Raw genomic sequence first — 14,901 nt, forward strand, 5'->3', positions numbered from 1 at the left:
CATCGACTATTTCTACCGATGAAATCGATATTTCGTATTCAAGCAGCGGCTGGCTCTTTGAGACTAATTACCTCTTCGCAGACGTGTCTGTCCGTAAGCTGCAGATCTATCACGGAGTAGTTCTATGCAATTTGGAAGATCTCGGTTTTTCGAAAACTGGCGGAGACGTTTAAGCAAGAGAAAATTAAGATCCTTAGCATTCTTTTCGAAAATAATCGAATTTCGAAACCCTCGTTACGAACCATGAACTATCGACGCTATGGAGAACTGAACGAAGACCCTTGACTCGACATCACAAAAAACTACGGATGATTTATCTTGCAGGTGTTCGCCAACTTCGCGGCCATCATTCGGCCGTCGCCAAGAGTCGTGTATTAGCCATCTTTCCTCTACAAGTTCAGCGGTGAAAATTCCGCAACGCGAGATCGTAAATCGAGTGAAGCGTTTACATTTTAAAGATGCAAACTGCATACTCTACAATATACACGTACATGTAGTATACACGGCTTGGGTCCGTGCATCTGTTATTATAATCTCCATTTGTTGGAGGTTGCCTTTGAAAAACTAAAAGAAAGAATCTCACACACCAAGAAATGTCACCTCTATCGCGCTACACCGATAGTTGACGGGATAATATGTCAGATTCAAATTCATTTGAGATTAAATCAACGGGCAGCCACAGTCTTTTGGAAAATTTGCGCAAATTTAGATTTCAGAAAAAACCAGTGAAAAAGATGAACACGTGTAAGTCCCATGGAAAATTTTTCATTGTAATTGCAATTGCAATCGTTATTCTTCTCAACGTTTCACTTAAATTCACTTCAAATCACCTTACCTCAGTTTTTCTTTTCCGTTTTTCTTTCAGCTTCTTACCCCCATTCCATCCCGTTTTATTATTATCCTCACCTTTAGCAATACATGTAACAAAACCAAATTCTGATGTTTGTGCCTGTAGCTGATGAAGACAGTAACCTGACGAGTTCTGGAAACCAAATACGACGTAAGCCAGTGAACAGGATCGAAGACAGTGACAGCGATGTGGGAAGCCCGACTAAGCTGCAAGGTTCGATGCCACACGTTGACAATAAACCAGAAACCAAAGAAAGGGAAGAGAAATTCAAGTACCTGAGTACATTGTATCCTCGCCTCGATGCTCCGGTTTGTTCTATGTCTCAATGCCAAATTTCATGTCAAATTCAAGCCAATGCCCAAGTTGGCGCATTTTTAATTTCAGATACTTAATTCTATGTTTCTTTCTGTTTGTACAGCGAATTCTCGAAGCGCTGAATAACTCCAACTGGCAGACGGATGAAGCAGAGAGACAGCTTAATAGCCAGCGGAAGAGACTTGGCAATAAACCATTGTCGTCTAGCAAGAAAAAAAGGAGAAAAGTTGATTACGACGAGGATGTTGATAATGACTCAGATGAAAAGAACTACAAGAATAGGGTATTCGATAGGTGAGTTTTGATGGCTTAAACTTTTTCAGAGAAACATGCTTGAATGCTGATTTTTGAAGTACGTATTTAATCATTGTACTGTTCTTTCCATTATACTTAAGTGATATAAAGGAGTTAATTTTATTTGTAACAATATGTTATTATCTTTTTGTAATGTAGGTATATGTGAAACTAAATGAGTACAGGATTCTCTAAAAATTAAATGAGATCAAGCTTTTACCATTCACTAGCATAGTCATATGCATAAGATTGTTTCTGGTACAGCAGTAACTGTAATAGGTATAAATGATTATTAATTTTATGTTGCTTTGGGTCTGTTACAATTCTACAGCATACATTATTCAGCTATCTAATGTATGCAATAATTTTAATCGTTTTGAGAGTTATTCTTGTGCCTGCCTCTAGTGGTAGTTCTGAAAATATTATGAGTATTGTAGATTGGCTATATTTTGCTAAATCTAACACATAGAAACATATTTTATACTCTTCACACAACGGCGGTTTATTTTCTTTTAAAATTCTTGAAGGAAATATTGCGGTTCTATGTATTGGCTTGGAAAACTTTTTATTTGGCCAATCCAGTTATATTTTTGTAGTATGTTGTTGTGACAAGTTATTGCATTCAGCTTTAGCAAGCATATTTTTGAGTCTTATGCATTTTGCTTTTTTTAAGTCTTACAATTAATTAGGAAATTCAGAACCTGTTTACAAATTGTCACTAAAATAGAGGGTGCACTGACCCTTAGGCTTGGTGCATAGGTAGGTTTGTTTTGTGGCAAGTTGAATAATTTTTTTATAAAATATAATTAATTTTTCTTAAATTACTTCTTTAAATCTTCAAAAGTATGTTGTGTTATTGTTGTCCTCAGCGATGACGATTCAGACGCCGCGGTATCAAACGAACTTACTAGTGATAAGAAATCTGTACTGGATTTCATGCAAAATGCTTTGCACATGGAATTGCTGCTGATGTCACACTGCTCCCAGAAAAGAGCGAATGCCATTATCGAGGCTCGTCCATTCCACGACTGGCGAGACTTGGTGCAAAAGTTCCAAAATTATAGATATTTAGATACTGAACTTTTAAACTCTGCCCAGGTCTGTATAAATTGTTTTACATCTACATACATTATCAACTATTTAATAATACATAAAAATATTCTTTCTCTCGATTTATTCTACAAAACATAGTCTTGTAGTGTGCATCTTTTATACCGAACATATTGTCTATTAGTATACACATTGTTGCATTTTTTTCATCTAAAAGACAATATGAAACCAATGCTTAAATCTCACTGAAATTGAGTTGCACGCAGCGACATAAGTGCCGAGTGCATTTGCAAGCAGTTATCATTTATCTGGAAGTCATCAAAAAATAAACTAACAACAATATTAAAGGTACTGTTGGGGACACGTCACGTGGTCGATACTTTGATGAAGAAGTGCCTTCGACTTTCGTCGATTCTAGAAAGAGCCGTGGCAGCCGGGGCAACGAACATTAGGCAACAACCAGCAGGGATTCCTTCTGGTCTGAATTTGGCCTCATACCAAATGGTCGGTATTAACTGGCTTGCTGTGCTGCATGCCCAGAATGTCAATGGCATATTAGCTGATGAAATGGGACTGGGCAAGACCGTTCAAGTCATAACTTTCCTCACTTATCTGAAGGAGGCTGGACTGGCCGTCGATGGGGCTGGACCTCATTTGATAGTAGTGCCCAGTTCGACAATGGGTGAGATTTATATATCCATGTAGCATCGCATCTTTGGAAACGAGATATTTGAAATATAGGAATAAAAATTTCTTTCCTTAATTCGTTGAGTTTACTATTTTCTCTCGGCACAGAAAATTGGAGCAACGAATTTGAGCGTTGGTCTCCAGGCTTAAAGGTAGTCGGCTATTACGGGTCACAGGACGAGCGCAAGGAGATGCGGATGGGATGGCGTGCCGGTGATTTGGAAGACGTTGACATTATTCTTACTACTTACAACCTGGTCAGCAGTACACCCGAGGAACGAAGACTCTTCAGAGTAATGCCCATGCAGTACGTAGTCTTCGACGAAGCTCACATGCTCAAGAACATGTCAACCATTAGATACGAAAACCTCATTAGGATCAATGTAAGTATGTTTTACATTCAAGTTTAGAGAAGTCCTTCGCTCAACCTATCGACAGTAAATTTAAGTTTCGTCATGATTCTGCAAAATGAGAAAACAAGATATCAACATTTCATTTGGTTTCAGGCAAAACATCGAATCCTGCTTACTGGCACTCCTTTGCAGAACAATTTACTTGAATTGATGTCACTGTTGATGTTCGCAATGCCATCAATGTTTGCGGGCAAACAAGCAGAGTTGAAAAGCCTGTTTTCAAAAAATACTGTAGGTAAAATATAGTTCATTGGCGGTAAAATCATTCGCCGGTTATTGATTAAATGAATAAATAACATTGCAGAAAATTGCAGCCGAAAAGAGTGGCCGCGCAGAAACGGAATTTGAAAGGGAACAAGTAGTCAATGCGAAGCGAATCATGAAGCCATTCATCCTTCGCCGTTTGAAGTCGGAAGTTTTACAGGATTTACCTGTGAAAACGGAACAAGTTATTCGTTGTCGTTTAGAAGCGTCGCAGCTCGAATTATACCAGAATTTGGTCGCTGAGTTCACTGTTGAGGCTGATTCCAATAAAGAAGTTAATGGTACTGGAATGATGATGCAGCTGAGAAAGCTAGCTAATCATCCCTTACTTATAAGAGACTACTACAACGAAACGAAACTCAAGGTTTGATGCAGTTTATGCTGGTTCTTTTCTCGTACTCACTCCGAAATTACACATTTGATAATATTTTTAGGATATGGCAAAGAAATTGTCTCGTGATCCAACATACAAGCAGAAAAACCCTGACTATGTGTTTGAGGATTTGCTATGGATGTCAGACTATCAGATAAACCAACTAACAAGAGTGCACAAGTGTTTGGCAGGACAAGGGCTACCGCAGGAATTGATCCCAAATTCAGGCAAATTTCAAAAATTCGACGAACTTTTACCGAAACTCAAAACTGATGGTCATAGAGTTTTAATATTCAGCCAGTTCACGTCTATGCTGAATATTATTGAGGACTATCTAGCCATCAGGGGACACAAATTTACAAGGTATGTAGCTAATTATTGATATCAATGTTTATAATAATTGTATTATATATTATTTTTTGTTCACAGACTGGATGGTCAGACGCCGGTACCAGAAAGACAATTTTTAATAGATGAATTTACACAAAATCCAGACATATTTATTTTTTTACTATCAACAAGAGCTGGCGGTTTAGGAATAAATTTGACTGCAGCGGATACAGTCATAATCCACGACCTAGATTTCAACCCATATAATGATAAGCAGGCCGAAGACCGTTGTCACAGGGTTGGTCAACAGAGGTAAGTTGATACGCCAGTTTACATTAGCACTCTCACGCCCTCGGGTTCTTATCTTTATAAGCGTCAAGATGTTTTTTTTCGGGAAATCCAACTCATTCTAAAATTTACGGTCATCGGCAATGCAAATTGAAAGATTACTGTTTAAAACAACGGATATTCAGTAGTTATACAGCTCAAAAAAATGTTACGAATGTCCGAGATTTTTTATCAAATTACCGGGAAAATAAGGGAATTGTCAAGTCCCGTGTTCCTGGACACCCTGAACGTGTGTGATCACTTGGTTTCGTCTTTCCACAGGCCAGTTTCGATTATAAGATTCATAGCAAAGGATACTATAGAAGAGGGTATGTACGAAATGGCACAGGGAAAACTCAACTTGGAACAACAGGTTACTAACAACGAAGGTATTTATATTGAGATATTGGAAGAAAACAAATTAAAATTCAATTGCGAGAATGTTGAAACGCATCATTGTAAAATGATAAAAAAAATGTTATCAGACCAATAAATTTTGTACAACGATTTTCAGACAGTGAAAATACCGACAAGAAAAGCGTTCTCAACTTACTTAAAATGGCACTGGGATTGGATACCTCAAGCAAATCTCTAACACTCCCATCGACGAAATCAACAAATGGATCGGTACAGAGACCAAGTATAGGGGAATAGGGAAGATACTTTTTTAAAAACGCATCCTCTCGGTCAATTTAGATGTGTAATTGTATGCATTTTTTTCTTAATAATTCCGATTTTAACGATTGAACGAAGTGATATTTCAAATTTCCGAAGGTGAACTTTAGTTAATAATTTTATCATTTTACAAAGTCTTTTAATTAGGTTTTTAATGAATGCATCGATCTGGCTTTGGAGCTGCAATTCTCACTGCTCGAAATATGTATACAATAATTGAAACTCCATTATCCAGGATACGTAAAAAAGTATTACTATAATTTATTATTTTATACTCGCAGGATGAATGGGTATTGCAAATTTTTCTACCGTTTGCGAATATACAGTAAGTATACCACTCTTGCCGTAATTTCTAAGATTGTCTGTCGTGTAAGTGCTGGTAAATTTTTTAACCCGTTTGTATATTTTCAATTAAATAAATTATAATTAAGCACGTCGATGGAGCAAGGGCCTACATCAAAAGCAAGGTCCAGACAAAAATAAGATGACCCCATCCGACTTCGGTCATTTTTCGCCAAACGTACTCAGCTTTCCATTTTCATAAATTTGGTTCTTCGATTCAGTTTGTAATGTTCAGTTAAATACTTCACTTCAGAAAGAGCTTAAATTAACTTATGGTGTTCCATCGATCCTATCAACAAGATCCATAAATGCCTGAAACTTTTTCAGACATCAAGTACCCATTGTGTGTACAACCTACACCCCAATATTTAAGAGTGAACAAATGATTTTTAATTGTTTAAAAAGATACGGAGCATGGACCACGGTGTGGATGAATATTGAAATCAATAAAGTACAACAATCTACATGATAATGGAAGTCAATATCGTATCATTGAAAGAAGGTTCATCGAGATTCCTAACGTCCACATCTTTCCTCTCCTCTATTATAGCTACCAGAATAAAAATCCTTAACTTTTCAGCTCTCTTTTTCCTGATCTCGCGCTACAGTGGTTCGCGTAGACTTCCCCCCACTTTTCGCCAGTCGTGCTGTCGTGGCGAAAGAGGGTCGAGACAATCCCGATCTGTGATTGGCAAATAGCGCGATCGGATCGCAGTAACATTAAACTGAACTTTGATGACGTCACTTCAGTTTGACAGTTGTGCTCCCGTCTGCTGTTTCTGTCACGGTTCAGTCTCGTTCCGTGCGGCCAACGTGGAAACTCTCAACGTACAAAGTTTATCTTTGCGAACGTCACGCTCAATTGGTTAATTCAAGCGTAGAGTGCACTGATCTCTATACCAATAGAGACCAATAGAGATCAGTGGTAGAGTGAGACGTGAATTGTGATTGAGAAAGGCGCGTTTTAGACAAGTAGAAAGAGAAGGAGTAGTTTCGCCCTTGTTAACTCTCCTTTGTTTTACCTCCGTACCGAAGTTGGGCTTTGGTGTGAACCTGTATAAACTGTGAAAATCGCACTCGAGTACGGCGGCAAAAACAACCAGATCAATGTAACAGATGCCTGTGCGTTCTTAAGCGATAAGTTTGCGGTGCTCTGTATCTTACACAGAGATACAAACTGAAAAAAACGGCCAACTGTTGTCTGTGAAATTGAAAATTGACAGGACACCATGGTCGAAGTGCTGGACCCGACTTTGTCCAGGGACAACCAACCGCTTTTCATAAACGACGTAATCGAGGATAAACGTGAGTCATAATTCGTAAATTAATACCTGGGTAGTTTAGTATTACACAGGTATGAACGATAAAATTACTCTCGTGGGAACGACGCATTGTTTATTTTCATTCTGTTATCAGCAGCTCAGCTGTTTTAACCACGCAGCCTCTCAACTTCGATCTGACTTGTTGTCTTTTTTCCGACTGACTTACAACAATAATAATGACGTAAACCCTGTATCGCTGTGATTTGTGGGCGTATTTAGTTATTACTTCATATCGCTCATTGCTGGTGTTTTGTAGTCTCTTTTGTCAGGTTAAGCCTTTGTTACTCATGCATCGCTGTTCAGCTACGCTTATCTGTTGTTAGCGGTTAGTGTAACTAGATCCATTCTCAGCGAGATTATTACACGTTTTCAACTTTGCTGATTAGACAAAATACCGATACAAGTCACGGTGTAATTCACAACAATTGTTTTATCAAATTTCGTATAATCAGATTACAAAAATACCAAAAACAGTTTAGTAACAAAGTTAGGCCATTATCTATTTTATAAATCTTTTATGTTACCAGAGATGAGTTCTACGCATAATCTATGCTTAACTGGTTTAAATTATTTTTTGACAACTCTTTATCAGTTTCACAGAGTCAGGAGCCGCTCATTGAGGATACAAAGTCATGGGTCAAGGCACGCTTCACATTTGGGTTCCTTGGATTTATGGGCTTTGCCCTTGTTTACGCAATGCGAGTGAACCTGTCGATTGCCATCGTCTCCATGGTAAATAAGACTGAATCAAACAAAAACGACAGCGCCAACAGCACCGACATCTGTCCTTCTGTGGACCCTGTAAATGGAACCTTCGTACCGGTGAGCATTCGTTACCAACAATCTAAGCTCGTACAAAGTAACAATTCTAATATCCATGTGCATCTTTTTTGTCCAGCATACCGGAGAATTTAACTGGGATGAAACAACACAGGGCATTGTTTTGGGGATATTTTTTTTCGGCTATGTTGCTACTAATGTTCCTGGTGGTCGATTGGCTGAAAAATATGGAGGAAAGTTGGTTTATGGACTCGGTGTCTTTTTGACTGCTGTTTTGACTATTATCAGTCCGTTTGCTGCTTACTGGGGACTGGTTCCCTTTGCCATTGTTCGAGTCGCTGAGGGTATTACAGAGGTATGTTAAGTAATTGGTCTTATGTATTCAATGATAGATATGAAACATCACCAAGCACTGCGCATCAATACTTTAACTCCTTATTACAGGGAGTTACGTTTCCTGCTATGCACAGTATGCTGGCTCACTGGGTTCCACCACTGGAAAGGAGCAAATTTGCAGCGACAGTTTATGCGGGTAAATCTATAAAATAATAAATTTTTCTACTCTTTCGCATATAATTTAATATCCTGTATCACAATTACTTATTCATTCACAGGACTTAATTTTGGTACTGTGATATCGCTTCCGCTGAGCGGCTGGCTTTGTTCACTGGATCTTTGGGGCGGTTGGCCTCTAGCCTTCTATCTCTTTGGTGGGCTGGGTGTAATTTGGTACATCTTCTGGTTGATATTCGTGTTCGACACACCCGCGCAGCACACTAGAATTGATCCTCAAGAAAGAGCATTTATCGAAGCATCTGTTAAGCTAAAGAATGAGGTGCGTGCCTTTCTTATCTACCTCATTTCTGTTATTCTTCCCATTCACAATCGCAGTCATTAGTTTCTGCATTCGTTCAAAGGGCGAGGTGAATGCATCAGTACCTTGGCTAGCTGTTTTTACTTCACGGCCAATGTGGGCTATAGCTCTAACTCAGTGTGGCCAATCTTGGGCCTTCTACACTTTACTCACAGAGCTACCCACGTACATGGATAAGATTCTTCATTTCGATATTCAACAGGTGAGACTGATAAACTTCTTCCAAGATCGCCACATTATTCTGCCTTGGAGATAAAGTTACCCTTTCAGACAAGCTCTTCAATTGGTACTTTTATCGGCAGTTGACTAGTTTTCACTGGAGGCAAGAATATATTCTTTTGGTAAACCTCTTATTCAAGAAAATTAGTTTTTACAAGAAGGTGGAACAACCTGGTTTGAATATCTAGTTTTTATTCACTGTCCTAAACACCTTTTTCAGGATGCAGTCTACTCAATGTTGCCGTACCTCAGTGCATGGATAGTAGGCTTAGGTATCTCAGTGTTGGCTGATGCACTCCTTGCCCAAAATCTGCTATCTACCCTAGGATCATTCAAGTTTTGGAACACGATCGGCTCTCTCGGGCCCAGCTTGAGCTTCTTGGGTGCAATATGGGCTGGTTGTGATCGAAACATTGTACTCTTCATGCTAGTTGGTTTAGGTTCGCTGCAGGGAGCCGTTTATGCTGGAAACCAAATGAATCACATTGCACTTGCTCCTCAATATGCCGGTACATTATATGGCCTGACAAATGCGGCGGCAAATACGTGCGGCTTTTTGGCACCCTACATCGTTGGCATGGTCGTCCAGGGGCACGTGAGTTCGATGCATTTCAGAACTGCTTGTACTGATAACTAACATCGATGCTACATATGTTTCAGGAAACTTTGACTCGATGGCACCTCGTTTTTTGGCTAGCTGCAGGGGTGAACATGGCAGGTAGTCTTTTTTACGTGGTGTTTGCCTCTGCCACTGAGCAGCCTTGGAGTAAAGGGAGCAGATAACTATGTGGATAATTTAGGAACAATCGCCTTTATCCTGGTGCACAACTAGTTGTTCAATACTAGTTCTAGCCTTTTTATTCATAGAACTGTAGTATGCTGCGCATCCAGTAAAAATTTATTACTGTCAAGGGATCAGGATTCCACGACGATAACTCAATTATCAATTAGTTAGTGTTTCATAATGTGAATTGTATAATAAGTGGTGCAGAGACGATTTTTAATTTTAATTACTAATTTCTTTTACACGAAGAATCGGTTAAAAGCTATCGCGGAGTTACGTACTAGTTTCATTTGCCTGTCGCGTGAAAATTCGTGATGGTTGAATATTGTAAATTACGAATGTGAAAATCGACCTATTTTTTGGGAATGTTAAAATGGTTAAAATAATTTTTCCAGATTTCTACATCGCACAAATACTCTATTTGCTCTGTAAAAATTGTACATTGACCGATTACCGATTAATAAGTGATAATTTCCACATGACAATATAACATTCCATTTATTTTAAATGAAACTATTTTTGTTAAATTTTCCTTTTTAAGAATGATAGGAAATATTATTCACCAAACTCTGAAATAATAAAAAGATAAAAAAAAACCTTTATTGCAGATAATGAAGGAAACGAGTACAAAGTAGATACAATTATCGTCCCGGAAATTTGAGTCATTGAAGAGATGCAGAGAATTGTGCAGTAGGTACAAAGTTTATGATAGATTTTACTGTAAGCGATAAGAAACGTGCAATTTCCGGTAAACAAGTGACTTCTCTTTCATCAAGTGCCTTAAACAGTGTATTGCACGACGTTATCGCGTTACAGATCCGAAATATATCGTTTTCGAATGATGATTATTTTCCGACAACCGACCGCCGTGACTAACTGGTATTTAAATCTTCTTTCTTTTTTGCAGTGAGCTCGAATATTATGTCCCGCATACGACTCAGGTCAGAGAGCTCTCCTTTCATCCTCTCAATACACTCTTCTTTCTCAGAGAGTGCCTTTTCACGATTGTAGCACTGCTCTGCTTGCTCTTGAAGTTCCTGTTTCAGAGCAGATATGTGATTCTGATTCGAGGCAATTTCTCTGTTCTTCTCTTCGAGCAGCTGTAAAATATTTTCAAAAATTTAGCGCACGCTCACAGGTATGTACTTCCGTACACTAAGATCTGATCACCTGTTTCTGTTTATTCGATCCGTCTTCCATTTTCCGTATAACCCGGCTCAGTTCGTTAATTTTCGTTGCAAGTTCTTGGGCTTTTGCCTCGCTAACTTTTCCCTCAGTCAGTAAATCGTTAACTCTTCTTTCCAGAGTCTCGATCGTTGATTTACTAGTTTCCAGCTGTCCTAAATATTCTGCGGTGGTTCGGTTAAGCTGATCAATGGTGGCCGACTTTTCCACAACTATTTTACGAAGTCCTCGAATTTCCTACGATTCGTTTCAAATTACGATTAAATTGCGACCAAGTTTTGAAATGTTTCACTGTTTTACCTGACACTGCGTCTCACGTGTCCTACTCATTTGTGCCTGTTCTTCTTTCAGTTTTGCAGTCAAGCATATCTTTTCAGTTCGGCTTCCTTCGAGGCATTGTTGTGTGTAAAATAGTAACTGATGAAGCCTGCTAGACTCTGCAACCACCTGTGCCAACCTGTGTTGCAGGCTAGTTGCGTGACTGTTGGCCGCTTCGAGGCTCGCTTGTGTGGCTCTTTCCGCGTGTCGCATCGCCGCCAACTATAAAAATTAAGGAAATGGAATCACGTTATCACACGTATATATATATTCATTCTCAATGCTTAATATTACATGCCTTATATTCGTATAGCTCCATAACAGCTGAGGTTGTGGTATCTTGGATCTGGTTAGACTCAAAGGCTTGTTCAAGTTTGGTGATAAATAAATCGAGGCGTTCTTCCTGGGCTACAGAAAATAGGGGCATCTGCATTTCGCTCGAATAGCCTTGTTCAGTGGGTGATCTCCCTTTGGAAGACTGGCCACATGCCGTTCTCCCCTGAACTAACACCAGGGGTTCCAGTTCGCCCATACATTTTGCTACTGCGGAAATGCTGTAGTGTAGAATTGTAAGAAATTTCGGTTAATAGCCATATTTTTTCAATGTAATTCGGATATTTCACACTTTGCCATGAAGCAAAAATTATGGAAAGGAACAAATACCATTCTTGTGGGAACCCGACTGATGAGGGTAGCTGCAACACCCGCTGCTTGACATCTCCATCACCAGTGAATAGCGCCAATGCCATAACCATTTGAATTTGTTTTTTCCGTAGCAATTCAGAGTACAGAGTTAGCCAGTTGGAATCGTGGGTTGCGAGGTCGGCTGTTAGAGAGAGTGCATGGACATGCAAAGTTGTTGCTGGGTCCTGATAGTTGCGATAATAAATTTTTTACACTTGTCATTCTGAAACTTTTCCTTCTCTTATAATAAGCAAACGTGTGACATGCTGCTTGATTCTCACTTGAAATAGATTTCCAGGCACAGCTTCACACGTCGCAGCTTCACTCTCTTCAAGCACCGGTCTCAAGATCTGCCGCATCGCCTGGTCTGTGAATGTTTGCATTACTTTCTCTCTAACCAGAGGAATCCGCACCATTTCTTGTACAAGCTGTAGAAACTCCGTCAATCTGGCTTGTGACTCAACACTCCGACTGCTTCCGCTCTCTTCCATTTCATAGCCACTGTCCAGAACGAGCATTAAAACACTCAAGTCAAGCTCATTGAGTATTTCAAGAGATCCTTTGGATCGGCGAGTGTCAGTGATTACTATCCTAATGAGGCTCAATGCCTTTGAGCAGACCTGAAACCAAATATTTGTCAGTTGAATCTATTTGGCTGGAAACTGGCAGCAAGTATAGCATCAGACTCTGTTTGCTACCGTACTCTTTCAACTGGGACCCACATCATCGCTGTCCTGACACATTTCGAATACAATGGCATCAGCGACGGTATCTGAAGTCTAATAATTGAGACCAGGAATTCCATCATCAATGCTACACATTCAGGGTCTGAGTTATTCTCTAGTCTCAACAATATGTTTTCAACACCTTCGGCGTAACTGAAACAATGCGATACAACAGTGTTTAGCAAAGATTTATAACATCTAATATGGTTTATTCTAAAAGATAAATTTCTATGATAATCTTTCAGCATATACCCAGGATAAGTTGCGAGAACGTTTCTCGAATGTTCTTTTTGTCGAACATCGTCAAAGAAGTCGACTGTATGCCTGAGAAGCAGTACATTTTTCTCCTGGAGGGCAGAAATCAGGCTACAAAATGTGACCGTAGCGAAGTCCAGGATATCTGTATCGGTTAGTTCTCTGTGGATGCTCTCCAATACCATAAGCAATTTACAGCATTGGACTTTTGTATTCATATTGTAACTTTGCAGCTTCAGTAAAGTTTTTACAAAAACTTTTGTATCGACGGCGCGCATGAGGGTATAAATTGCAGGCAGATTTTTGTAACAGAGATTGATCAGCACCCCCAAAGACAACGCAACCACTTCTTCCTCGGTTGATTGCGACACCCATTGCGTCAAAGTTGAAATTAAATAAGGCAGGTGCGCCTCCTGCCAGGATATCTTTACTCCATATGTAAGCTCCTGAATCAGTTGAAGGACCCTGATACGTTTCTCGGCCGTTAGATTTGCCTGCAAATTTGCAAGGAATTGATCGTCTAGTATGTACATTAATAATCTGCAATTATAATTCACCTCGTTAACTGCCCTTGAACAACATTGATAGATTGAGAACCGATTGGACAAACCTCTAGAAGCCTTGTCAAAATTGGTGTGAATTTGTAAGTGTGAATAAGGGTCTGTCTAGCAGCGGAATTCTTGCAGGCATGCTGGAGAACGGCAACAGCGCTCCAAATTATGCTAGAGCGCGATGGAAGAGCGCTCGCAAGCTCGTAAAGACTGACATAAAATTCTGTGGCGATGCTGGTCCCAGGATCAAAGATGCTTAAGTCTAAGGAAGCACCGATCGTCTGTAAATCATCAAACACAATTTGAATTTTGTTTCATGTTTTGCTTCAAGGAGTCCAGAGAGGCTGGGAACAGACGTACCCCTAGATTCCGTTGTAATGCAGATGCCGTGGTTTCACTCTGATGCTTTGAGTACTCGAGAGCAGCCGCAATGAAGGCCTTCATAGATCGGTATTTTTCCATCTTGTCTAAATTGTTTCACGGCAGTTCGAAATCCGTTTGTTAGTTGAGAATCAGTGTCAATATTGAAGGCAGGCGATTGCGAGAAAAATCCACTCATCCATTTGGTGCGCGATCGTACAGAGCGGTAAAAAATTCATCAAATTTCCCCGCGACAGTCGCATTAAAATAACAAGGGCCACCAAAGTTGTGAAAAAAATTAATTGATTTGCTCAATATTATCGAAATACCGACAAAACTTATATCCTGTAACCGACAGCTAGACTCTGTCTTCCATTTTCAAAGTACCCACCTCTCCCAGCTTGCCGCATTTTCAAAAGATTCAAACTGACGCAGAGAGAAGTGTGGAGAGAAGCTTGAAAGGGTGCACGCTCGTGTTTTTAGTGCTCCCAATTTCGTAGCGCTTATTGTCACGAGATGCGTCGTTGGAACTAATTCTCAAGTTGTATGGACGATTACCGACCGATACTCTGCCGTACTTGGCATTACGGAGCCTATGGTGTGTGATTTGATCAGTTTCGACCACTGTGAATATGGTCTGTTCATTCGCTCGTTGATATACATTGAACTACACATATATCAATGCATTCTCTAGTGATTCTCTGCTTTGCTGATACTGAATTAGGCAGAGTAATGGTCAGTTACTGACACGTATTTACCGACCATAGATCTTAAAAATTTTCGTATTAGAGAGTGCTACGAATTTCGGAACACAGCAAACGTGTGCTGGCCTCTCTCAGTTTTCTTTCTGGCCGGAGGTTGTCAGATACTCTGATTTTTCGTTATTTAACGCTGTCGGCGATGCTTTCAATAGGTGTTGCCATC

At 39.7% G+C, this 14,901-nt stretch overlaps 3 protein-coding genes across 4 annotated transcripts; 2 read left to right on the forward strand and 1 right to left on the reverse strand.

Moving 5' to 3' along the window:
• The first annotated feature begins 8 nt into the window (after positions 1–8).
• Positions 9–6,397, forward strand: LOC124305896 (SWI/SNF-related matrix-associated actin-dependent regulator of chromatin subfamily A containing DEAD/H box 1 homolog). Its single transcript, XM_046765877.1, has 12 exons — positions 9–744; positions 956–1,158; positions 1,269–1,459; positions 2,329–2,557; positions 2,858–3,191; positions 3,305–3,579; positions 3,703–3,840; positions 3,914–4,237; positions 4,308–4,609; positions 4,676–4,888; positions 5,186–5,292; positions 5,418–6,397. The coding sequence occupies exons 1-12, from the start codon at positions 636–638 to the stop codon at positions 5,555–5,557; spliced, it is 2,565 nt and encodes an 854-aa protein (XP_046621833.1). The 5' UTR covers positions 9–635; the 3' UTR covers positions 5,558–6,397.
• A 162-nt stretch (positions 6,398–6,559) lies between these two features.
• On the forward strand, positions 6,560–10,384 carry LOC124305903 (sialin). Of its 2 annotated transcripts, none has more exons than XM_046765897.1 (8): positions 6,560–7,225; positions 7,835–8,064; positions 8,141–8,377; positions 8,467–8,554; positions 8,637–8,857; positions 8,940–9,098; positions 9,336–9,710; positions 9,776–10,384. In XM_046765897.1, the coding sequence occupies exons 1-8, from the start codon at positions 7,150–7,152 to the stop codon at positions 9,896–9,898; spliced, it is 1,509 nt and encodes a 502-aa protein (XP_046621853.1). In that variant the 5' UTR covers positions 6,560–7,149; the 3' UTR covers positions 9,899–10,384. The 2 variants fall into 2 exon arrangements, with proteins under 2 accessions (XP_046621853.1, XP_046621854.1); XM_046765898.1 differs by lacking the exon at positions 6,560–7,225 and adding an exon at positions 7,446–7,567.
• On the reverse strand, positions 10,126–14,789 carry LOC124305897 (protein CIP2A homolog). The gene is made up of 10 exons (XM_046765878.1): positions 13,978–14,789; positions 13,677–13,898; positions 13,064–13,560; positions 12,790–12,964; positions 12,368–12,706; positions 12,066–12,271; positions 11,701–11,956; positions 11,385–11,624; positions 11,070–11,321; positions 10,126–10,999 (listed from the first exon to the last, which is right to left on the reverse strand). Exons 1-10 carry the CDS (start codon positions 14,077–14,079, stop codon positions 10,772–10,774), a joined length of 2,517 nt encoding a protein of 838 aa, XP_046621834.1. The 5' UTR covers positions 14,080–14,789; the 3' UTR covers positions 10,126–10,771.
• Between the last annotated feature and the right edge of the window lie 112 nt (positions 14,790–14,901).

This window comes from Neodiprion virginianus, chromosome 5 (assembly GCF_021901495.1).
Source record: "Neodiprion virginianus isolate iyNeoVirg1 chromosome 5, iyNeoVirg1.1, whole genome shotgun sequence".
Lineage (NCBI taxonomy): Eukaryota > Metazoa > Arthropoda > Insecta > Hymenoptera > Diprionidae > Neodiprion > Neodiprion virginianus.

Coding starts and splice junctions, on each gene's coding strand:
- LOC124305903 (XM_046765897.1), top strand. CDS start 7,150: ATGGTCGAAGTGCTGGACCCGACTTTGTCCAGGGACAACCAACCGCTT. Junction 8,555..8,636: donor TGCAGCGACAGTTTATGCGG/GTAAATCTATAA, acceptor ATTCATTCACAG/GACTTAATTTTGGTACTGTG. Junction 9,711..9,775: donor GCATGGTCGTCCAGGGGCAC/GTGAGTTCGATG, acceptor CATATGTTTCAG/GAAACTTTGACTCGATGGCA.
- LOC124305896 (XM_046765877.1), top strand. CDS start 636: ATGTCAGATTCAAATTCATTTGAGATTAAATCAACGGGCAGCCACAGT. Junction 745..955: donor AGTGAAAAAGATGAACACGT/GTAAGTCCCATG, acceptor TTGTGCCTGTAG/CTGATGAAGACAGTAACCTG. Junction 3,841..3,913: donor GCCTGTTTTCAAAAAATACT/GTAGGTAAAATA, acceptor ATAACATTGCAG/AAAATTGCAGCCGAAAAGAG.
- LOC124305897 (XM_046765878.1), bottom strand. CDS start 14,079: ATGGAAAAATACCGATCTATGAAGGCCTTCATTGCGGCTGCTCTCGAG. Junction 12,272..12,367: donor TGCCTGGAAATCTATTTCAA/GTGAGAATCAAG, acceptor CGCAACTATCAG/GACCCAGCAACAACTTTGCA. Junction 11,000..11,069: donor GATCGAATAAACAGAAACAG/GTGATCAGATCT, acceptor AATATTTTACAG/CTGCTCGAAGAGAAGAACAG.